The 25,229-nt window shown below is 38.8% G+C and overlaps 2 protein-coding genes across 3 annotated transcripts; one reads left to right on the top strand and one right to left on the bottom strand.

Annotated features, from left to right (window-relative positions):
• The first annotated feature begins 208 nt into the window (after positions 1–208).
• tbc1d8b (TBC1 domain family member 8B) lies at positions 209–19,198 on the top strand. Of its 2 annotated transcripts, XM_056745152.1 has the most exons (21): positions 209–473; positions 4,749–4,859; positions 4,946–5,064; positions 6,098–6,320; positions 7,138–7,378; positions 7,499–7,706; positions 8,276–8,443; positions 8,636–8,737; positions 8,849–8,999; positions 9,068–9,282; positions 10,922–11,039; positions 11,780–12,065; positions 12,215–12,341; positions 12,553–12,651; positions 14,063–14,131; positions 14,237–14,477; positions 14,596–14,661; positions 15,966–16,046; positions 16,599–16,640; positions 16,728–16,825; positions 16,937–19,198. In XM_056745152.1, exons 1-21 carry the CDS (start codon positions 284–286, stop codon positions 17,492–17,494), a joined length of 3,513 nt encoding a protein of 1,170 aa, XP_056601130.1. In that variant the 5' UTR covers positions 209–283; the 3' UTR covers positions 17,495–19,198. The 2 variants fall into 2 exon arrangements, with proteins under 2 accessions (XP_056601130.1, XP_056601131.1); XM_056745153.1 differs by lacking the exon at positions 15,966–16,046 and having other exon boundaries at positions 210–473.
• Positions 19,199–22,939: 3,741 nt separating this feature from the next.
• gja2 (gap junction protein, alpha 2) lies at positions 22,940–24,322 on the bottom strand. The gene has a single exon (XM_056745154.1). The coding sequence runs from the start codon at positions 24,316–24,318 to the stop codon at positions 23,257–23,259; it is 1,062 nt and encodes a 353-aa protein (XP_056601132.1). The 5' UTR covers positions 24,319–24,322; the 3' UTR covers positions 22,940–23,256.
• Between the last annotated feature and the right edge of the window lie 907 nt (positions 24,323–25,229).

Below are 25,229 nucleotides of genomic sequence, written 5' to 3' on the forward strand. Positions count from 1 at the left end.
AAATCATAAACGATACATTTACACTGTGCAGCGTGTAACGTTAAATGCAGTGTTTTCTGCACAGTACGCGCCTCCTGTCCCTTTAAAAAATTCGCAACAGTCACGAGGCGGCGTGAGAATTGTGGGAAGTGTAGTCTGCTTTTCTCAGCGCATAGCCTTACTCCGCTCACCGGGGCAGATGTGGAAGACTACAATCCCAACGCAGAAGCTGCTTTGGCTCAGTTTCTGTCGACGTGGGAAAAGCGTTGCAAGCAAGAGCAAACAACGATCGGGCTATGGGTGTATGCGCTTGAGATGTTCGCAGTGTCATGCGAGAGGACACGTATCCCTGAAAACAGACGGCAGCATGTGGCTCAAACCCGAAGAAGTGCTCCTGAAAAACGCGCTGAAATTATGGGTGACGGAAAAATCCAACGATTACTTTGTGCTGCAGCGCAGACGCGGATACGGAGAGGACAGCGGAGGATTGACAGGTACCGGGCACGCGCCGACATCCGTGTGCAGGCGATTAACTTGACAGGCTCCGCTTTTGTAATAAAGGTCACCGTATACAGCTCTGACGGTCTTTTCTGTGTAACTCTCTTTTTTTAAACACACCTCAATTAATTTTTTCAAACTGTTAGCTTTAGTTTGGATTTCATGTGCTTTTGCAACAGGTTAAGGATTCGTGTAAACCTGCAGATATGGTGTTGGTTTGTTTTTAAGTTTCGATGTTTTTGGACTCGCGGGGGGATATTCTTATTTCATCATTGACGTCACCACTGCGGTAAACTGTCCGTCTGCGTGATATTTAACATTCCTTCAGATGTTGTAGTTAGTTAGAGTCTGAACTGTAAACCTCGGGTTTAATGCAGAGGTTATTTGGGTTAGTCTGAACTTCCTCCCTTCTTTTTGACAGCGGTGATTGCGTCACGGCGTGATGTCACGACGGAGAGGTTTCAAGCGAATTCGTTATGTTGACATGCCGGATATCTTATAACACTAGGCACACTGAAAGAAAGACTCATTGGTTATAATTGTGATTTAGAAATGATCTTATCAGCAAAGTAAACCTGCTTCAGTCTCATAGGTCATAGTCCATTTTAGGAGGCCTTGTGGTGTGTTCTTATACTGAAACCGTATATGTGCACAATACATTTAGGCCCAAATAATTGCATAACAAGTTATGAGCAGTGACGAGGTTTATCAATCAATTAATCAATTAACTGCACAATGAAGTCCCCGTTGAAGACGATTTACCATTAAAAAAATCCTTTACACAGTTTTTTTTACACATGGATAGATTTAAAGGGAAAGTTCACCTCAAAATCAAAATTCAATTATTTTTTACTCAACCACATGACATTTAACATGTTTTAAGAGCTCTGGGCATCTTCGGAACACAAAAAAAAGATATTTTAGGTGACATCCGAGAGATTGCCAATCCTCCTCATAGACATCATGGTTACAGTTGTTGTCAAGGTCCAGAAAATTACTAAAGACATTGTTAAATTGGTACATCCGCTCACATACCTTCATGTGCAAAAAAACAAACCAAAATAACGACTTCGATCAATAGGTTCTCCTATGTCTTGCAGCATGGGCAATCTCTCCTGTCTGGTCAGTCTATGGTGCACGTTCACCAGACCCCTTCGACGTATGTGCATTCGGTTTGAGAATATATCAATTAAAGTTGTTATTTTGGTTTGTTTTCGCACAACGCATTCTTGTCGCTTCAAAAAATCAAGTTGAACCACTATGATCGGATGGACCAATTTAACGATGTCTTTAGTACTTTTCTGTACCTTGACTACAACATAACCTTGATGATGTCTATGAGGAGGCCTGGAAATCTCTCGGATCTCTCGGATGTCCCTTAAAATATCTTTTTTTTGTGCTCCGAAGACGCCGGGCGGTCTTAAAAAGTGTTAAAAAATAACTCAATTTTGATTTTGAGGTGAATTTTGAGGAGAACTGTGTTCTCTTGGTTCCTGTCTACCAGATAATATCCCACCAATAAAACCCAATACATTATCAGCTGAGATCAGAGACCATTACAGGTTCCAATATAAAACCAATACGATTCCCACTATGGCCATTACATCACTTAGGTTTCTGGTTTCTGTGATGGTTTCTATTGGTTTTAACAGTGCCGTAGTTATTACAATGGTGCAGATCAAAAACATAAACGTTAAAGGCACCATGCTGCTTTACGATATGGAGTAGTGCTGTTGAAACACAGATCATGCAGTTAAAGAAGCGTTTTAAGGATAAGTCCACATGTGTGAAGACTAAAGGATTCGATTAGAGATTCAATGGCATTGTTTGGATAAAAATAGTTTTTGCTGGTGTTGGGTCACCAGCGAAAGCTCAAATGGCTGGTTTGTGTCCCATTGTCATAGAATGGCCCACGGTTTAAATGATGCTTGTTAGTAAGATAATTATGGGCTGTATACTGGTAACTGACTCACTTTTGCTTTGGAGTTCATCACCATGGCAACTTGTGCTTCATGTCTGAGGGCCACGTTACACCAACAACAGCTTTCTGTGGCGATATACTGTATATAAGAACTGCTGCCTATAGCAGAGAGGAAGGAGAGATGTCAAACACTTCGAGCTGGTAAACAAAATGAGATTAGACAAAAGTCATTTTTTGTGACAATTAAAAAATGCAATCAAGGGCAAACAAAATCCTCATTTGAAACAATTGCCTTGTACACTAGTGAATATAGGCCCGATTTTACAGACAAGGCTTCAGGCTAGTCACAGTCTAAGATGAATGTTTGACCTGTCTAAACTGATTATAACTTGTCCAGAAATATCTTAAAAAATATATCAGTGCCATTTTTTTGTCTCAAGATGCAGACCTTTAATGTATTTTTATAGAAGCGACATAAATATCTTAATTCAACTAAGGCATAGCCCTGGTTCAAGCTTAGCCGTGTCTGTGAAACCGGGCCTAAATAAGTATCTCATCTAAAACTGAAAATACTACACTGTACACTGTTTGCTGTAAATTTACAATTATGGTTAATCGCATCCAGAATAAAAGTTTGTGTTTACATAATATATATCTGTGCACTGTGCATATTTATCTCATATTCATAAACACAATGTCTGCATGTAAATATTAATATTTATGTAATTTAAGTTAGATATAAACTAGTGGTGGGCCGTTAACGGCGATAAAAAAAATGTCGCCGTTAATACATTCTCAAAGTTGGGTTGGGAGCTGGGTCTATACTACGCAAGCTATGATGACTTTCACCTTGATATTTTAGCGCGGATGTATACCAGCTTAACTGCACTGTACGGGGCGAGAACGAGATTTTTCAACTCGCGTGATTCACGTCATTCGCGGAAGCAGAAGCCGCCTCATCATCTCATAACCAGGGCTTCATTCGCGCGATTCGCGCAGCAAGTAGGTCTATTGGCTCTTTGCATTAACATATAAATCACTCACGCTTGACACGCCATTCGCGTTTGGTCTGAACACAACATAACGTTACTGTGAAATTACCGCATCAAACGTGACGTGCTAACATGGATGCAGCTATGAAGCTGCCGGGTTTGCTTCAGGGAATATTCATTTTTAAGAAGCTTCCCAATAGAAACATCGACAAGACTAAGGTTGTTTGCACCTTGTGCAATGCGGAATTGGTTTAAAAAAAAACTTTCTCTCAACAGGTAGTGGTCTAGCTTTAGTTGAAACCAGTAACTTTGTATTGAGATCTAATGTATTATGGCTCCTGTATGACATATTGCTTGTTGTTCCCTCACTCTTTGCAAGTCGCTTTGGATAAAAGCGTCTGCTAAATGACTAAATGTAAATGTACTGTAGGAGCTCTTCCAGTCTCAAGTACCACCTAAACGCAAATCATCCCTTAGCTAATGCGGAAGTAAACACAAGTACATCTTATTGAACATAATTTAATTTTCATCACCAATTACCATAGTAGAACAGCTTTCTCAAGCAGTTTGTGATGCATTTTGGAAACAGGAGATGAGCCCCTGGTCTAATGCGCCACCTGGCTTGAGAAACCCGTTCTCAAAGACTTACTTTTAGTCATTATTTGGGTAGCACACATATTCTGAATGCCTTCGGCAGAATTCAAATGAGCCGTTTTAATCTAGATTAATCTAGATTAATCTTGGAATTAATCTAGATTAATCTAGATTAAAAAAATGAATCTATGCCCACCACTAATATAAACATTTATTTTGGGCTATCAAACGATTAATCGCATAAATCGCATCCAGAATAAAAGTTTTTGTTTGCGTAATACATGTCTGTGTACTGTGCGTATTAATGTTTACTCACAAACACATACAAATACATGCATATACTTGATAAAAGATTTGTATATCATTTTAATTATTGGTGTATATATAAATAAATGCGTAGTATAATATTTACCAAATACATATGTGTATGTTTTTGTGTTTATAAAATCAAAATTCATGTGCACAGGACACTGACATATATTGTGTAAACACAGACTTTTATTCTGAATGCGATCAATTGCAATTAATCGTTCGACAGCCCTACATTTATTCATTTTTATATTTCTCTTAAATATATATATACGAATGTGTATGTCTGTATAAATACAAAATGTATTTGCACAGTGCACAGACATATATTATGTAAATACAAACTTTTAATCTGCATGCGATTAATCGTGGAACAGCCCTTTTTGGTTCAATGCAATACAGCTAATTTATGATAAGAGAAATTCTTATTCAATCTAATTGTTTATTTATTTTAGGCTTGTTGGTTGGCACTTTAGACACCGTTTTCGACTCCACAGCCAAAGTGGCCCCGTTCCGCATTTTGCACCAGACGCCCGACTCTCAGGTGTACTGGAACATCGCCTGCGGTGAGAGAGAACCTCTGTACACTGTGTTATTGAGTGTGTGAAAGCTTTAGCTCAGACTTGTGTAGATGATGTTTTTCTGTGTTCAGGAGCATCATTAGAGGAGATCTCACAGCATTGGGACTGGCTGCAGCAGAACATCATCAGAACTCTCTCGGTGTTTGACTCTGGTGATGACATCACCAGCTTTGTCCAGGGAAAGATAAGGGTGAGAGATCAATCAGGCACTTGTGCAGAGTTGTTGAGTGTTTTGTGTTTTTGCCTATTTAAGATTTTATTAAAAGTATTCCTTCCAGTAGCAGTATGATGTTTTTGTCTAAATTCCCTTAGGCGATTCAGGCTGGCTGCTCTGCAGTCACACTGGTAACACCCCTGTTTTCATTACATTTCCAGCTTCGCCAGTTTCAAAAACATATGTTATGTTCATGTTATGTTAAATAGATTGTGTTTACAAGCTAAACGCACATGTATCCCAAAACAAAGTCATAATCACAAGCGGTGGCGGCGCTAGGGATGGGCTAGGGGGCTGAAGCCCCGAATGTTTTCAGTAAAGCTCTGAATGTTTTATTACCATGCCATGTACGAATCACTTAGTGGCCGTTTACATCTTGCGTCTTTTGCTTGTCTACCCATGGGCATATTGACAAAAGCGTTTTTTAGTTAAAAAAACGCTAGCCGCGTTTGGTTACAAATCGCAACCGAACGCCATGACTTCAGAGTCTGTGTCTGTGCAAAAAGGAAGCCCAAAGAAGCACATAGGCAGTGTAACGGAAGTCTGTCTGAATTATAAACAGAGAGCGTATTTGCAATAACTAATCACATATTAAAGAACTTTTATACCAATTTCTCGATAGAAATGCAATCGAAAGTTATTGAAAGAGAAAGTTCAACTTGCATTTATACAAAACTATGCTCCAACTGGCGTTTCGGCTGCCATTTTATTATTCGAGCTTGATCCTGCTCGACCAATCGCCTCCCTCGCATGTTGTTATGGAAACGACACACTACCCGTTATGCATATAATAATTTACACTCTTATTATTATTGTTTAATGTATATTGTAAAACATTACTTGAAGTTTAATTTATATGAGCTGGATGAATATCATGATGTTTTTAAGTTTTTGCCAATAAACTCATCTAAAATTAATAGAAATTTGCGGTTTTGACCCGATAACATTTAAAAGCGGATAATAACAGTGCTTCTTTATTGTCTCATAAATGAGTCTTTGGTTTCCGCAGGGTCTGATAGCAGAAGAGGGCAAATCCGCATGTGACGAGGAGGATCCAGAACGGTTCCGGGAGGTAGTGCTACGTTTTGAGCGTCTGTTTGGTTTGCCTCAAAGAGAAAAGCTAGTGACGTATTACTCCTGCAGCTACTGGAGAGGACGAGTCCCAAACCAGGGCTGGATCTACCTCAGCACTAACTTCCTGTGTTTTTACTCTTATATGCTGGGAAATGAAGGTTAGTTAAACACTCATTCACAGAAGCACACACACTGGACTGCCTCAGTCTCTGTTTCAGTACTGCTTTACATGTGCAAAGTCACATTTTTCCTTGCCTCATGTTTGAAAGTTGCACACGCCAGTGACTAATTCTTTCACTACGTTTTACGATAGTCCAAATGTTGTTTCCAAAATGAACCCTTTATACACCACGGAGTGCTTGACTTTAGACAGACACATAACACCTAGATATTGTGAGTTCTTGCAACATCTTTGTAGACTTAAGCGGCGGTCACACTTGAATTGGCGCATGCAGAATTCGTTCGGATGGTGCTGCGGAAATGGGCGGGAACAGTTGATCAAGTACATACACGCACAATCACATAAAATTACACGTTTCACTGTTTAAACTTTATCATCCGCTCCTCCTTCTACTGCCACCGCAAACCAAGCCGCTTCTCTTTTTATTCGTTTTTTGTAATCTTTTAATGTTGTGTTGTACAAAACGGGATGATGCGACACTGCTACAATGAGCGATTCCTCCATTTTGGAATGCAATGACGTTTTGATCTTCTATTGGTCTCATGAATTCGCAGGTCATAGTTCACCAAACTTGAACTTTGCTACGCAGCAAAATATTTCCGCACGGGCATGCGTTTCCGGTCTGTCATGTGTATGAATGGAAGTCAATGGAGGGAAAATTCAAGTTTGACCGCGGATTTATACCGTTTAGCTTTACAGTTCACTTGGACATGATCCCATTTTAGTTGGCTGCAATGATTCAATATATGATTCACACCTAACAATCTCTCCCAATCGATGCATAATTTTTTTAGTAAAACTGGTGTTTCCCTGGGATGAGGTGAGCCGACTGGAACGCACGTCAAACGTGTTGCTGGCAGAGAGCATCCGCGTGCGTGTGCGTGGAGAGGATCATTTCTTCTCGATGTTCATGCGACTCCAGCAGACGTACTTGATCATGCAGCAGCTGGCCGACTACGCAGTTGTACGGTTCTTCGACAAGGAAATGTTTCATGCAGAGCATCCACTGTCCAACCCTCTACACATCACACAGAGGTGAATGTGATCTGTGGAACGTACCATATTTTTTTAAATCTGTAAATCGAATGTACGTTATAGCGTTTGTGGTTTGCATTGTTTCTTACTGGATATTGCTTCTTCCTGTCATTTTTGCAGGGCTTTAGAAAAACATGCGCGGAACCAGTCATTCCGATCATTTTTCCGGTTGCCTCAGGAAGAAAACCTCTGCGAAGTGTACGAGAGTTTTCTCTGGATTCCATTCGGCCACATGAACGTTCTTGGAAAAATCTGCGTGTCCGAGAACTATCTGTGCTTCGCCAGTCAGGACGGGTCACAGTGTCATCTCATCATACCTTTATGGGAGGTCCGTGTTTTCGCAGAAGTGTGTCCACCTGCATGAGAAACAGAAGTAACAATGTTAAAGGGATACTCCATCCAAAAATGACATTTCTGTCATGAATTACTCCTTTGTTCCAAATTGTTCCAAACCTGTATAAATTTCAAAGAAAGATATTTTGAAGAATGTTAGCAACTGAGATTTCTGTGGTAGCCCCAGAACTGTTTGTTTCCCTAAATTCTTCAAAATATATTTTATGTGTGTTTAACAGAACCCAGATTTTTTCTACAATGGTAGTCAATGGTGCCCCAGATATTTCAGTTGCAAACATTTTTCCGAATATCTTTCATTGTGTTCAACCAAATAAAGACATTTATAAAGGTTCGGAACAACTGGGTGAGTAATTCATGACATAACTGGGTAAACTATTCCATTGTTTCAGTAGTAAAATCAAATATATTAAATAACACAATTTGAAACTATACAACTGTGTATATTATGGGTTTATTTAGTGTACATGTCCACTATAATGGGTTTTATAGAAAGGGAGCAGCTGAAAGATGAAGTTGTGATGTTTTTTTTTTGTATACCTGCAGGTATTTAGTGTAGAGCTGCCGGATCGCAGTACTCGTGCTTTGACTATGTGTATGCGTGGCAAGAGAGCTTTGCGATTTTCAGAAGTACGAGATTATGAACGCCTTGCCGCCACAATCCGCAGGAAGTGTGGGACGGCGGGAAGCCCCCAGCATTCCTTTATGAGTCAGGTATTTCATCTTCTCTCTGAAAACCTCCCGTATACAAAAATCAAGTTGTGCGTTTGTGAAAATATCAAATGTAAAATACCTAACACCTCAAGCTCTTTAAATAAAATGCAGTTGTAAGCTATGATTTGGGATGCAAATCAAAGCTCTTTCAGTGACTCATTGTATGTTTGGTTGCGTGTGTGTCTCTGTGAGGATGAGGAGGGTGTGATGGTGGGGCAGAGTCAAGCCGTGAGCACTGAAGCGCTCATGAATGTCTTTCATCCGCACAATGCCGAAAACCTTGACCCCAAAATGGTACCTTACCCTATCATTCCAATAAAATGTGGATTTATAAATATCAAGAATGTCCGGTTATAGCTAGTTTGAATGGAGCTCATCGTTGGCTATGTAACATATGATTGACAGCTGAAGGAGCGGATGAAGGAGCAGTCATGGCAGATCCACTTTGCTGAATACGGTCGTGGAACTGGAATGTTCTGCACCAAAAAAACCCGTGATCTCATTGTGCGAGGAGTTCCAGAGACACTGCGAGGAGAACTGTGGATGCTCTTCTCAGGTGTGTGTGTCATTCTGGATGCAAGTATGTGTGTTTCGCTTCCACGTTTTATAATTGTGTGTTTACAGGTGCTGTACATGACATGACCTCTAACCCCGGGTACTACGGCCGGCTGCTGGAGGAGTGTATGGGCAGCAGCTCTCTGGCATGTGATGAGATTGAGCGAGATCTGCATCGCTCTCTTCCTGAGCACCCAGCATTCCAGAGCGACACAGGAATCTCGGCCCTGCGCCGAGTCTTGACTGCCTATGCGCACCGAAACCCTAAAATCGGTTACTGCCAGGTACAAACACATACACTTTTTATGCAATTTACGATTTATAAAGCTAATTATAATTAGAATATAAATGATGGTTTTGTTATCATAACACTTTGTTTAGGCTTTTAGATTCAAATATAGAAAATATGCAAAGTGAGCCTATTAGTGATATGGTGACTGTTTGAGAGCGATCCTGACAAATCTAAATAAAACAAAATAGGGTTTACAGAGAAATGGAAATTCTGTCCTTAACTCATATTGTTTCAGATCCACATTAAAGTGATAGTTCACCCGAAAATGTCATCATTTCAGGGCTCTAGACTTACACTTGAGAGAGGTGGCACCAGCCATTAATTTGGTAGGACCAGAGTAGTGGGGTGAGGTAAGAAAAAAGCTGAAATCACTAAAACTTAATTAAAATATGTTTGATACATAAGTAAATCAATTAGAAATTAATATGATTATGATTGAAATAATTTGATTGTATATGTAAACTCTTTTTCTATACTTAACCATATTTAAAGCACATCGTTCTTAAAGGTACTGTCTTCCTTTATTTGTTGTGAACAACTCATATTAAAGAAAAAAATTCCTTTAATATCAATGAATGTTATTGGGCCCGTCCTTTGTTGTTTGATGAACATTATAAACAGATCTTTATTATGCTGCTGCCCCTTTAAGAGCTCGCGTGCTACACTGTAATATACATGCCTTTTGTTTCCCAACTGTTTGTTCACGAAACGGACTACCTTTACAAAATGTCTCGCTAATATGAGAATTTTGATGTAATTTGTGTTTTCATGTCCGTTTCAGAGAAAGAAGGTGTGAAAAGAGAACTCGGTTTTGCATTTTAGGGATTATTCTTTGTGAAAGCAGCATTGATACACGTTTGGCTTACAAATAAATAGTATTTAATGTGATGTATAACGTTTTGTATGCTTTGCAGTATTTGCCTGCATTAGCTTCACATGCATACGATATATGCAACACATTTCCATATGTTTGCTGTTTTGTACCTTATCCGGGGAAATTCTTGTTTTCTGCATATTTATTTCAGTTGCAAGATTGAGGTCCTTCCACTTAATCATAGCATTAAGTGCACCTCTTACACCCCCGCATGTAAGGCTACGTCTTTGGGGGCGGGGGCACTGTTGGATAAGTGAATGGTTAGGAGGGGAGACGAAAAGGAGTGAGGGAATGCGCTGCTTGCGCAATATAACATTTCTGCGCATTAAGCAAAAATTATGTATTGATCAGTTTGGCAGTCGGACAATGCACATTAAGAAAAACTTGTCGCACTCGCAGGAAAAATACTCGCAAAACGCGACCATTTAGTGGCAGTCTAGAGCCCTGCATCATTTATTCACCCTCATGTCATTCAAACTCTTTTTGGGTCCAGTGTTGCTCGGTAACCATCGCTCTTTAAAATATCTTCTTTTGTGTTCTGCAGAAGACAGAAAGTCATACAGGTTGAAATGACATGAGGATGAGTGAATGAAACAAAGAATTTGCATTCGTGAGTGAACTATCTTTCTCCAGAAGTCCTGGCAGTGTTTCAATGTTCAGAATGCTGAATGACATTTAGAGGATTTCCGTTGGTTCCTCACACAAAAGTATTTAAAATGTGGTTTATTTAACACTTTCCGTACGTTTATCTTTCTAGGCGATGAATATCTTGACGTCAGTGCTGTTGCTGTATGCTAAAGAGGAAGAGGCTTTCTGGCTGCTGGTGGCTGTGTGTGAACGAATGCTCCCAGATTACTTCAACCGCAGAATCATCGGTAGGTTTGCCAGAGAGTTTATGAAAACCTCTTACCTGTGAGGCCTGTATTGTCTTCTAATGGAAGTACTTCATTTTCCACTTCACAAATAAAATAATATTGAATCAGTGGATTATAATAACTGGAATTGACCTCTACAACTGTAAGTTTTCATTTCATAGATAAGGGGTTTCGTTTATTTGTTAAATCCAAGTTCAGAAGAAGAAAGAAAGACGAAAAAAATTCATAGGTAAATTATTGAAAAATGTGAAGTTGATTTATTTAGCTAACAGTCCTCCTCGATTTGCTCACTGAAGGCTTAAAGCAGGGGTCTTAAAAAGTATTCAGTTGATAAATCAGTTTAGATCGGTCATTGACCAATGTCTGGACGACTAGTTTTGTTGTCCAGGGTCCCATAAATAAAAAATGAAAAAGAGTCTTAAAAAGGTATTAATAAGTATTACATTCAGCTCCAGCTTTCTTGTATATACCCTGTGAAGACAAACATTAAGACATTAAGTGTCATTGACTGTGAGTGCATTACTGTATGGTTTTACGTGAAGCTACTTTAAGATGTGGGTTATAGAAATGATTTGGCTTTCAAACTTGTGCTTATTTTGGTTTAACCAGTCTAACATGTTTCAATATAGGTAGGAGCATTTGGAGCAAACTTTACCTATAATAACTTTACTTTAATAAGCGTGTCTTTTATCATTTGTATGTTTACAGTATTATTCATGCCTGTGTGTGTCTTTTTGCAGGAGCGCTGGTGGACCAGGCCGTGTTCGAGGAGCTGATCCGTGAGCACCTAACCCAGCTGACCGAGCACATGACAGATCTTTCGTTCTTCTCATCGGTGTCGTTGTCATGGTTCCTGACACTCTTCATAAGTGTGCTGCCAATAGAGAGCGCGGTGAATGTGGTGGACTGTTTCTTTTACGACGGAATCAAAGCCATACTTCAACTCGGCCTTGCTGTCCTCGACTACAATATGGACAACCTGCTGTGTTGCCATGACGACGCAGAAGCTGTCACCATCCTCAACAGGTGATTAGAACATCCCACATGCTTGAGCTAGATCTGTCATTCAGAAAATATGGGATCGCAAAATCTGTTTGGATAACAAGCAGCTGTTAAATGGTGAAAAATGACAAAATTGCATTAGGAGCTATTGTGTTCGTGCTTTTGACTTTCAGGTTTTTTGACAATGTCACAAATAAAGACAGTCCCCTTCCAGCTACCGTGCAGCAGGCGTCTGCAACAGCCAATGACAAATCAATACAAAAGGTGGACATAAGTGATCTTATCAAAGAGGCATATGAGGTAAAGTTTGAACACATCTGTCTGTCATTATATCTATATAATAAGGTATTTGTTAATGTTTAAACATCTATCACCTGTCGTCATAGTGACAGATTTTATGGTGGGGTGTGCAATAAAAAAGGACAAACTGGACAGGTGCATGAAACCAAGGAAAGCATCTGCTAGAGGAAGTTCTGGGGTGAAATGATCTAATAAACCCTTTCTGTTTTAGAAATATGGAGACATCCGGACAGAGGAAGTTGAAAACATGCGGAAAAGAAACAAGCTGTATGTCATTCAGACCCTTGAAGACACAACAAAACAAAATGTTGTAAGTACAAAACAATTTCATTTTTAATGCTACATTTGTTTTTAATTTGCATTCTCTGCCTTATTTTTTAAATATTCGTCATTTTTAGTGAAAAAAGTTTTAGGCTGGGTTAAACCAACAAGGATTAGTCTTAAATCTAGATTAAATCGAGGTTTATTTAATAAACCTTGTGCTTCCCGTACTGTGTCCTTCTTTCTTTTGTCTAGTCAAGGGCTGAAACGATTTCCACGATTTACTCGAGTAGTTCGAATACAAAAAATCATGGAGGAATCTTTTTCGGACGAGTGGATGCCGAATCCTGTTATTTACACATGCCATCTGTCCGTTCTGCATGTCTGATTGAATGAACTGCACAGTTTAACGTGCTGCACGCGTGATGCTCGGGAATTTGTCTTATTTCATGAACATTTTATTGTTTGAGTGAAGAAACAGACATACTAAAAAATAAGTGTATTTTATGTGGAAAAATATATTACTATTTAATAGTAATATAAAAGAAACTAAAACTAATTTTGATAAACTAAATGGATCATGCATAAGCTGAAGTTAGTTATTAACCTTTGAAATTATTCTTTCTATTTTTATTAATGTTGATATTAATACATTTGTATTATATTGCATTTTGAATGTAATATGGCAATGTTATGTATTAAATGGGTCAACTTTTCACAGATATTAATGTATGCAATTTTAGCAATAATATTATATTTTTTCTAAAAAGTAAACAAATTAGTTGTTCATTTTAAGAGACCTGTCTTATTTCTCTTGTATTTTTAGTATTGCTCTTTAAGTATTTATTATCCGAATACCCAAAGAATCGATGGAAAATCCGTAGAATACTCGATTACTAAAATAATCGATAGCATGACCTGAAGGATAATGATGCGGCTCAACTGTCATATTTGTACGCTGTCATACCTCTGAAGGCTTGTGAAATGTGTTTATGGACGGTCAGACTGATCATCAAATTATCCAGAGAGAGGTTTAAAAAAGGTTTTTTAAATAGTACAACGTTACATTTCTTTCACATGCACAAGCTGTTTATTTCCTTTTCACATGACAGTCTGACACTGTTGCTGTGGCAGCCAAAATGAATCTCATATGATGGTTTAAATAAAGGTTAAAGTTTTAATCCCCTATTTGTTTATCTCTGTTTAAAATTACGTGGTGCAATGCAATTTTAATTCAAATAAAACTATGATCAACAAACCCGAGATTAGCTCTATTTACTTGAATGCTTGCTCGTGCAACCCACCCTTAAAATGTTAGAAAAGTTTTAATAAAGAACTTCATGCTGTCATTTCAATACATTTCATCAAATCATTTTTAGTATACCTAGTTTTATGTAATGGAAAGTAATTAGACATAAGTAAATAAAAATATTTTCTCCTTTCGGTTTTATTTTCTGCAGCTACGTGTTGTTGCTCAAGATGTAAAATGCAGTGCTGCTCAGCTGGATGAACTGTACATGCTTTTTAAGGTAAGTTACGCTATTACAAACCGCTGCTTTTTAGTATCAGAATACTGTCAATTCCTGTCATGTATGAAAGCACACGCTATAACAAGAGATACATTTGTTTTACAGAGGCAACACTTTGTAAGCTGCTACTGGTCAGTGTCTAGTCCAGTCCTACACAACCATGACCCCAGCCTGCCATATCTGGATCAGTACCAACTGGATCAGTCCCAGTTTAGCAGTCTGTTTAACCTGCTGCAGCCGTGGACCACAGACACACATGTGCGCTCGTTGACACGATCTGCCTTTCATATTCTGGATGAGAACGGAGACGGACTGGTGAACTTCAAAGAATTAATATGCGGTCTGGGTAAGAGCAACCTAATCCTGACCTGAAATTACCGCCCTTTGATCTTTCACCTCTGTACAGTGCATATTGCTTTACTTCCTGTCAGATTCATTCAAAAGTGCGTCTATGTGTATTGCAGATATCTTATACAACAGATCGTTCACAGAAAAGCTGAAGTTTCTGTTCAAACTGCATCTTCAGTCAGGTAAAAATGCAATGGGTTATAACTTAAATGTTGTGAAAGTAGTTTAAATTATTTTAATGGATAAAATTGTATAGTTTTATTGTAGTTCATCTTTCTGTATCTGACACTTCTGCAAGCCTTTAAAATCTGTGTATCTAATCTTTCTATAACCCTGTGTTATACACGGTCCACCTTCTCGACAACTTTTTCTTAAAAATCTGAGCATCTGCCTATTATTTATTTGTAAATCCAAATATATCTAAAGAAACTCAAAAATACATTTTCCTAGAGCAGCTTGGGTTTTAATGCTCCGATGAAGTTTCTAAAAGCAAATTACATTTTATTTATTCATGTGATATTTTTTTGTGCATGTTAAGCTGCTTTGCAACAATGGAAATTGTGAAAAACGCTACATAGTTAATCAAATATATAAATTTGAACCTTTGCATTACAAGCCCAGATTTTTTATTTTTATGATACCCTTTTTTGAACCTGCCAAATCTTGATAGGAAAGTTGAGTCAATTTACTAGGGCTTACCCCCAATAGTCGAAGATTTGTTGCTTCGATAGGAGGAGCGTGATTCGACTTCCAATCTCACAGTTGAGCAGATGGGCACGCAGTGCGTTGCCAAAAATATTATTTATGAGTATTTATTACAAATGGGACATTTTGAGGGTTGGATACCGAAATAAGTGCAGCGACTTATTGACTGTTTTTGGTAAGATTGCATTCCTCCTTCACATGCGGTAAACAAAGTAACTTTATTGGTAGTTCATTGGTCCATTTGTAAAAAAGAATTCATTATTATCGAGTAGTTTTGAAAATAGTTTTGAGGCGAGATCTGGTCGTGATTTTAAATGAAACTGTCCATTAATTTGAGTATTTGTGGCTTGTGTTTTGAATATATGTTCCTCTGCATTTCAGACATTTTTCCTAAACACATTTATTTTGCACATTATTGTGACTTGAATTATTGATTTCGTATTTTAAATTATTATAAATGTATATTCCGTACTAAACTAATTCTGTAAATTAATGTTTGATTGTTTTTTGGTGCATCAATGTTGTGCTGCACTTTGCGCTGTGCCCTTGTTATAACCACCTGGTGTTGTTCCCACATGCACGCCTGAACACACACACACAAGCGTGCGGTTCCACTATGAGTCGACTGTAGGCAAAACGTGATAATTCTGATCTGACTATGTAAATCCGTAGTCGAGTACATCCCTACAATTAACATGTCATGTCAGATGTTCATATATCTACATTTATTTAAATAGAAACTGTGTTTTTGCATGTCTGGGTGTTTTGTGTCTTTCTATAGGAACACAAGAACATACGATTTTAAAGTCGTCTACATTCATTCCTCCGGCCGAAGATCACTCTTTCTCCACTCGTCTTTCTGGTCAGCTTTCTCTCTCTGTGGCTCCTTATATTCACTTATTCTTTCCTTTCTCTATTCTTTCAGTACCTTTTGTGTCATTGATTGGTTTCGTGTTGTTTGTGTGTTTTCACTCGTTTTTTGTGTTGTATAGTGAAGCCTGACAAGCTTAGTGCACGTATAGCATCTATATGTGTCTATATTTAATAGTGCTGTCAAACGATAATTGGCGATAAATGGCATCTACAATAAAGGTTTGTGTTTGTGTTTGTGTGCTGTGCATTTTCATTTTATATTTATAAACACAAAACATACACATACTTGTGTATTAATTAATAATTCTAAATAAATGTTTATTAATTGTTATATTTGATAGTTTTCTTAAATATATGCATTTATGTTTATGCGTTCATAAATACAAAATTAACATGCACAGTATACCGACATATACCATGTAAACACAAACTTTTATTCTGGATGCGATTAATCACGCTTAATCGTTTGACAGCGCTGATATTTACGTATATGTCTGAGCATGCGATAGTTTTTTCTTACATTGTCCTCTCATCCGTGTAGACTTGACAGAGGATGGAGTGATCAGGAAATGTCCGGAGAAAGGTGAAGTATTTAAACCCTTTTATCAAAGTCATATTCTCTTTATCGTTAATGTGTTGAGGTAAAAACCGGATATATTTCACCCCTCAGGTCGCGCTAAAGTCGACCTGCAGGAATATCTGAAACAGTGGCAGGAAGACTTGCAGCGCAGGGAAGAGAATATTAAAGATCTGCCCAGAATTAACCAGGTACACACACACATGACATTCATCATATACAGGAAGCAGTTCATTGTTGTAAAAAAAGCATCCTCCTTGTCTTTGTCCTGACACCAAAATAATATTTCAATCTGTTTAAAGGTGCAGTTTATCGGTCTGACGAAAACTCTATACGGCGTGTTTCACGGTGACGAGGAAGAGGAGAGCTTATATCGCGCCGTGGCACGAGTTACCAGCCTCTTGTTGCGCATGGAGGAGGTGGGACGCAAGCTACAGGAGAGCAGCCTGCAAAAAACAACTCAAAGTACACCCGCCAGCTCCCAAAGCACAGCTCAGGAGCCCGAGGTCTCCCCCACAACACCCATCAGCGCTGACATACCCGCCGAAAACACTCGCGAGCCTCCGTTCAGTCAGCACGAAACTGCCCCGTCTCACTCAGACATTACCCCTAACTCAACCTCACGCCCTTCTACCCCCACCAGCAGTCCTACCGGAACCAGCAGCCCCGCCTTGGACACGCCCACAGACACGCCCACTTCGCCCAGTGCTGTCAGAGACGGAGACTGGAGTTTTTCTTTTGAGCAGGTTCTGGCGTCCCTCCTCAACGAACCGTCTGTTGTTCGCTTTTTTGAACGGGCTGTGGACGCAGACGCTCTGATTGCACAAGCGCACAAAAACCAGCTTAAAGACAAACACTAAAGAGACGCACACTAGACCAGAGCAAACTGAGCAAAACACTGCCCTAAAAGCCATAAACGCTCTTCATTTCCACCTTACGTTCCCATTCTCATACTTTGTGGGACTTTAGTGTCGGTGTTTGCGACAGAAATGTTGGCACATGCAAATATGCAAGAAGGGAAAAATCGAAAAGTGTTGTGATATCACATCAGTCAGACGTGATGGTCCGAGGACAGGTGATGTATTTGGTGTTAGATGTTATAGATGTAACATAGTTCGCCTTTGTGTTATAAGATAATGGGGATAAAGGTGTTATGATGTAATCAAGATGATGATATAAGATGTCTAATGCAAACAATGACTTTCAGGTATTATGATGTAATGTAACGGGAGGACTGGAGGGAATCGTGAGGGAATATAAACAGCACGTTTGATTTGGAATGACGGCATGCGTGGAATGTTTTAGGCTTTGCCTGATTTATACGTTGAGTAACCTCCTTGAGTAATTCCTTGAGTTCACGCGCACACGCTCAACACCTTACCTTCACTCCAAGCCTGACCTAGCACACGTATATGCACATATAAGAATGACATTCAGTATAAAATGAGAGAAGGGAAATACTATGCTGTTGTACTGCAAAAAACTGAATAAAAGCTTTTGAATTGTTCGAAAAATACTGATAAAAAAATCGTAGTCCATTCTACAAATGAACGCCTTGTCGCGTTCTTTGCCCTGTCGTAATGGTTTGTCTTGCTTTAATGCTTGTTTCTACCTGCCTTTAATAGGACTCAACAGGATGCAAAGTTGAGTGTTTTTGGGTTGGACTGTGTTGCACACCTTCGTACCAGTTTATAGCCGTTTAATTCTGATTTAGTGATTGTGTTTGTCTGCAAACCGGAATCTGTGGTTTAAGCCTTATTCATTTTTGATTCAGGTCTTCAGTACTATTATCAAGTGCTTCCATTAAACAAAAACCTATTATCTTTTATTATAAGTTGGTAAATAGCAAGCGTTTACTGATATATCACAAATTATTTTCAAATATATATTATTTTGGCATAATACAAGGATATTTTTTCCATAATATTATAAAATACACTGAATTGATTTAGCCAGAGATATATATATATATATAATATATAGAACCATCACATTGTAAATGATTTAAAGTGGTGTAATTTAGCTGTCAAAAAGTTCAAGTAGTCAAGTAACATTAAGTGATTAATCACTTAAACCAAAAGAAAATAAGAAGTTATGATGCAAAAAATGGACCAATGAATATGCAGGCTTGTCGTTTGCGTAAATGCTGAGAGCTTGTGGTGCCGAATGCAAGAAAATACTAAAAAGAGAATTTGTTGTTTTGTTCATTCTGTGGTTATTCTGTTCGACGTTGTCTGGATTGAACCAGCTGAAGTTTGTCAATATGTGGCTAAAGAAGTAGTTTTTTTTTTCAGAGTTGAAAGACGTAATGCATATTTTCTGTATAATTGGTTGGTAAGAATTCATCTGCTGAATTTAAATTGTTAATGTTTCATATTGTCACTCCGTTGCTGTTATTGCAGATTTTTTTTTCGTGTTTGCAACTGGTTCTGCAGGGTAATAGTGTGGTCATTTTGATTTTATGTTTTTGAAATCTTTGTTACAATCTGTTTGTGCATCATAGATTCACATTATGGAAGTTTGTCTGTAATGATCAAATAAAATATATGAAGATAGATATTTGATCTGTTGTCTCCCTTAAGACTTTGTTTGACATCCTCATATTTGGGATATTAACCTCAAAACTCCACGAAAGTAATTCAAGATTTTGTTTTGTTTTTTCCAATAGGAACATGGAGAAGCAGGAGCGAGATAGTTTGCTCAGGATTTTTAAAAAGCCAAAGGTTAGTTAAGTCAGATGTTATGTTCCATCTCCAGAAATCTCTTGTTAGTTGGAATGATTTCGTAAGACCAACAGACTTATTGATTTAAGGACACAACTCACATTGTTAAGTAACATTAAGCTTCTTGACACAATGAATTTTAACAGGACGACAACAGTGCTGTCAATGATGTGATCAATCACAGCTGCGGGTATGCAGACAGTCTCTGGTGTGATCAGTCCAGACTGCAGGCATGCAGAGAGTCCCCTGCTGAGATCAGTAGTTCCGCAACATCAGTGAAACAAGGTTACACATTTCATGAAGGTCACAAGAATTGCTTCACATCATGACCTCTGACCCTGACTAAAGTGGCAGCACCTGTTAAGGGTCAAACACAGAACTCTCCTGTTCATATGATAAAGCTTTAAAGTAGTTTACCCAAATTTAAAATATCTGTCATCATGTACTCACCCTCTTGTCATTTCAAACCGGTATGACTTTCTTCAGCAGAATGCAAAGAAGTTCATTTTAAGAAGGCTGTCAACTGGCCCTCATTCACTTGCATAGTTACTTGCAAATAGAAGTGAATGGGGGCCAGCGGTGTTCTGTTTCCAACTTTCTTCAAAAGATCTTCTTTATGTGTTCTCCAAAAGAAAGAAAGTCATAGAGGTTTGAAATGACAATAGGCAATGATGTAAATGATGACAGAATTTTCATGTTTGGGTGAGCTATCACTTTAATGGTGAACATGGAGAAGATAAGGAGCATGGAATTTATTTAATTATCTGACAGTTTTGTGATTTTTTTATTATAAAACAAGACACGGCATCTCATGACAGTGTGTTTTTGAGCAAAGGTTGGAGTCAGGGCTGGACAGGGAAGAAAACTCGGCCCTGGCTTTTTTGGCCCACATAGGCCCTCCACCATTTCTTTCGACGTGGGCGGGCGGTGGAGACGTACGTGGTTGGGTCTGTTGACCGGGGGGATGCATGGTTAAATCTGTCAACTGGGGGGGAGGTGGCCTGCATAAAGATCTTCTGCATTCGCCTTGCGTGCATTCGCATTTATAATTCGTCCGTCCGAGCGGCCCAAACGTTCGTTCCGGCCCCATACTTCTGCGTCCCAACGGGAGAACTCCCGGAACGCCCTATGGCCAGTCTGCCCCTGTTTGGAGTACTCCTCTGGGGATAAGCCATTCACATTGTGAGATATGTTCTGTTCTACAACATGGTGGGTTATAAAGTATTTTTGTGCATCATATGCAAACTTCCACCACAAAGGCTGTGAACAGACAAAATATGCTACTTTATAAGAGAACTTTTATACTTTGTATTTGAGTACTTATAACAGTTTTGTCTCACATGTACAGTATCTTTGAAAATAAATACAATCTGTTTTGTTAATTTGGTGTAAGTTGCTGCCTATGAGGGACATTCAAAATCACTTACGAGGCTTGATTTCCATTAGGATGCTGCTTTGGAAGATATAGATCCCAAGAGAGGCAGGCTACTCGCTAGCTTTTATGACTGCCATTACAATCTATAACTGCTCAGTCCTACTCTTAAGTATTGGGTTATTTGTCCCATCGGCCCGCCAGCCTTTCTCATGTTTCACTCCGAACACACATACATGAATGTCTCTGAGCACTCATTTCAAGCCTCTAAGAATAGGCTGGAGTGTTTATTTAAAAAGGAAATATGCACATAGCATCTTTAGTTTGCATCAATCATGTTTACGTGCTGAAACTGTGTGAACGATACATTTGTGCAATGGTGGTTCTTAAGCAAAACTGTTTCAAATTGACACGAAACCAAAGCAACATTTCTCAAAATATCTTCTTTTGTGTTCCACAGAAGTAAGAGTCTTGTACATGTTTTAATTGACATTAGGGTGAATAAATGATGACGGAATGTTTTTTTAAAGGGGTTAAATCACTTTAATTGTTCATTTCTTAAACGACTAATTCAGCTCAAACGTTTTGTTCTTTAAAATGTAATTTAAAGCAACATAGGGAAACGGTCCACTCTTTAAAATAAAGGTGCTTCAAGATGGCATAGAAGAACCTTATTTGTCTAAATGGTTCCAAAAGAAGAGCAAACATCTTAGGAACCTTTCTGTCCCACAATAGGTTTTCTGTGTGAAAAAGGTTCTTCAGATTATATAATGTTAAGAAAGAGCTTGTTCTTTAAAAACTGCTTTGTGGACCCAAAAATGTTTCTTTCATGGCATCGCTGTGAAGAACTTTTTAAGCAGCTATGTTTAGTTGAATTTGTGTGTATTAGTGTTCACAAGGTGGGTGACAAATCATTTAAGAAAAGATCTCCGTGCCAACCACTTATGGTTGCCATTATAAGAATATGTTCTAATCATGCCAAGTAAATTTCCATGTCAACAATTGCACTTATTACAATTTCTAAAGACGATGCAGCATCCAACTTTCACATTTTACCCGTAAGTCACATAAGGATTTTATTGCCGGTAACTGACAAGCATCCATTTTAAATCAATTCAAAGTAGGGTGATTTCGAGTAATTGTTTTGCAATTTTGACTTCTGCAATTTATTTTGATATCTTCCTAACACATTAGATCAACACATTAGACTTTTCTGAAATCCTGAACATGTTTTCTAACCACACCAGAAGAAAGAATGTAGATATTGAGGAGACAAGCCACACCTATGAGTGTTTTTGTGGGCAAAAAAATTATTCTGCCTAAATTTGCTGATCTGGGACAGGTCACTTTGTAATCTGGGACATATGTATTATAGGCCTAAAAAAAGCCTATTCATTTATGCATGCCAATCATAATATCACCAATTTTTTAAAATCATGTACAAAACCAAAAAATTACAAGTAAATAAATCTCAAAAAGAAAATGCATATTCAAATATTTCTATTTTTACACATGCAGGATTAACAATCTACTGTGTTAATTCATTTTAATTCATTTAAAACTCTATTTAAATGGTTTAACATTTGTTTAACATTGTATTAACAATAAAAAATCTATTTAAATCCAAGCAACAATTTGATTCACAGATTATTCATTCAGTTATTCAAATTCTGCATTAAAATTGGGGCTACTCAGGGAACAAACACTCATTGCAGGTGAGAGAGACACGTCATCATCTATCTAATGTTTTAACCTCCAGTAATCCACATTAACACCCATTTCTCATTCGGGCATATATAAGCACTTGTTATTGGATTTATAAAGTCCCTAAATGCACATTTCCCCCATTTGAAGACTGTCCCAGATTAACCAAAGCATGCTGTCCCACATTCTCACATTTCACAACGTGGGACAACACAAAATGTTAGAAAAAAAAACGAAAACCCTTTTTTAACACTTTAATAAATATTTTGTTGCTAAAATAGATCACAAACATAATTTGACAGCAATTAGGAACATTGTCTTATTTTTGACAGATTTATGTCCTTAACATTAATTCAGTCAGAATCCTATGTCGCTGACCTTTGTCATGCAGTTCCAGGGGAGCTTCTTGATTGACAAGTGCCCCGCCCCTTTCTGTGCAATCACCACATGAAGTCATGTGATTTTAGTCGCATAACATCCATGCTAAAATAACAGTAAAAGTCCTGTTGACTAAAATTTGATAGATCAGGAAATAAACACACTAGACTTTAGGCGTCCCGGATTACCCTAATTCACCCAACGGTCCAGTCCGATCAATCGGTTCAATCTTTTTGACACAATGTTCCCACAAAACTGCATCAAGTAGGCCTGCTAATTCAAGTAAACCAACAAACCAATTGACATTCACATTCTGTCTGAACATCCCTGATTTTTCACTCATGGCCCTCATCACCCGATCAGTGCTAAAACCGCCCGTGAGCGATGGAGTACATCTCCTTTGCCTTCAGAATGAGATAACCCTGAATCAGAGTTTCGTCTGTGATTAGATTTTGAGGTCATCCAGCCTCTTGTTGTTGCTATAGCGACTTGAATGACTGGGCCTGCGATGTTGGCTGGCAGGTGATCCTGGCACAGAGTTGGAGATTTTGCCGGACTTGACTTCTACTGCGTCGGGTTTTCCGCTGCGCTCCACAGCCATGTTCTCTCTGTTCTGCTTATAGACGGAGCGACTGCCGTGAGGCGGGAAGGTCCCGTCTGGCTCTGAGAGGTTAAAATGGGGCTCGGCAGGAAAAGGTGCTGGTGGAGGGGCGTGAGGGGGGAAATAAGGGTAGCTGGCCACGAATGGAACCACCGCGTCCACACTGGGCGTTTTAGACTCGGTGTCGCAGACGGAGTGAGAGCGCCGGTAACGGAATCCTTGCCTGCACTTGGTAAAGCCAAGGTGATACATCTCCACCAGATTGAGAAGTAATGACACACAGGCCACGGCCAGCATGAAGATGATGAAGATGGTTTTCTCCGTGGGTCGTGAGATGTAGCAGTTGACCGTGTTCGGGCAGGGCCACCTGCTGCAGGTGTACAGGGGCTTCAGTTCGAATCCGTACAGGAAGTACTGTGCCACGATGAAGCCCACCTCGAACAGTGCTTTGAAGATGATGTTGAAGACGTAGGTGCGTAGCAAAACCCCCTGCAGACGAATCTTGCCCTGCTCGTCTCGGATGGGACCTTTCGCTGAATTGGTGCTCAGAAGGCCATGTCTGTCTGCCGCGCTCGCATCATTATTTTTCTGTTTTTGTTCCATGCGCACCAGGTGCAGGATGTGGCCCAGGTAGATCAGCGTTGGCGTGGAAACAAAGATGATCTGCATCACCCAGAATCGAATGTGAGAGATTGGGAAGGTTTTGTCGTAACATACGTTCTGACAGCCAGGCTGCTTGGTGTCGCAGGTAAAGCCAGACAGCTCATCGCCCCAGACCTTCTCTGCGGCCGCACCGAGCACCAGGATACGGAAGATGAAGAGTACGCTGAGCCAGACTTTCCCAACTACTGTGGAGTGTTCCTGGGCACTTTCCAAAAGCTTCCCAAGTGAGCTCCAGTCTCCCATTACTGCTCCGTGTCCACCTGCACATATGGGTAAAAAAAAGATATGCATTTGAGCAATTCCAGCTTTATGGACGTGACATTTTGCGTTATGGACGTGACATAAAAATGCTCAGAGAATGAATTTGTTACGAATATATTGAAACATCTGTTCCTATTTTACTGAACCCTTGTTGAGTCTAAACATCAAAAAATGTCCGTCTATGAGAAAGAAATATTATATTTAAGAAAAGGGAAATAAATATGCGTTATGGATGTGACAAAAAAAGGATGCGGTTTTTAGGAGACGACAAACTTTGTAGGATTTCTGTGAAATAAAATACACAATCCTGAAGCAATAATACCCAACGAATGGAGAAGGGATGCCTCTTTATAGAACATAAAATAGTGACTTTATATAAATTTCGTGTGTCCATTTATGAGGAATATGTAGCGTTATGGATGTGACAATTCTAAAGATGACACTTACCTGACTATGAAAAATCATGCACTAAAAATAAAACAAATGCGTTAAAAATTTGAAGAGAGATCTCACATGGGTATTTGAGCCACCGAATGTTAAAATCTGTGTAGTTACCGTAGTAAAAACATTGAATTTTTTCGTGTTAAGGTTGACATTTTCACGGAATTCCGGATTAATCGTATTACTTAATATTACCACGCTGCATGAAGGTGAATTTTTTATATTTTATTTTTCAATATTTTTTAAATTTAATATTTTATAATATAAAAAGACAACTATAATTCATTCGTTCATAAATGAATGAGCAGCCCAGCGTAGCATCATGGACATAAGTTTGGGATAAAACTGTCTCGTCTGTTTTGTTGATAAAAGTCATTTGTTTTCTAGTTGTGCAAAGTTTGCACAATTTACCTTTAAATGTAACCTCATGCAAATATGCAGACATATAAATA

Source organism: Triplophysa dalaica, chromosome 4 (genome assembly GCF_015846415.1).
Source record: "Triplophysa dalaica isolate WHDGS20190420 chromosome 4, ASM1584641v1, whole genome shotgun sequence".
NCBI lineage: Eukaryota > Metazoa > Chordata > Actinopteri > Cypriniformes > Nemacheilidae > Triplophysa > Triplophysa dalaica.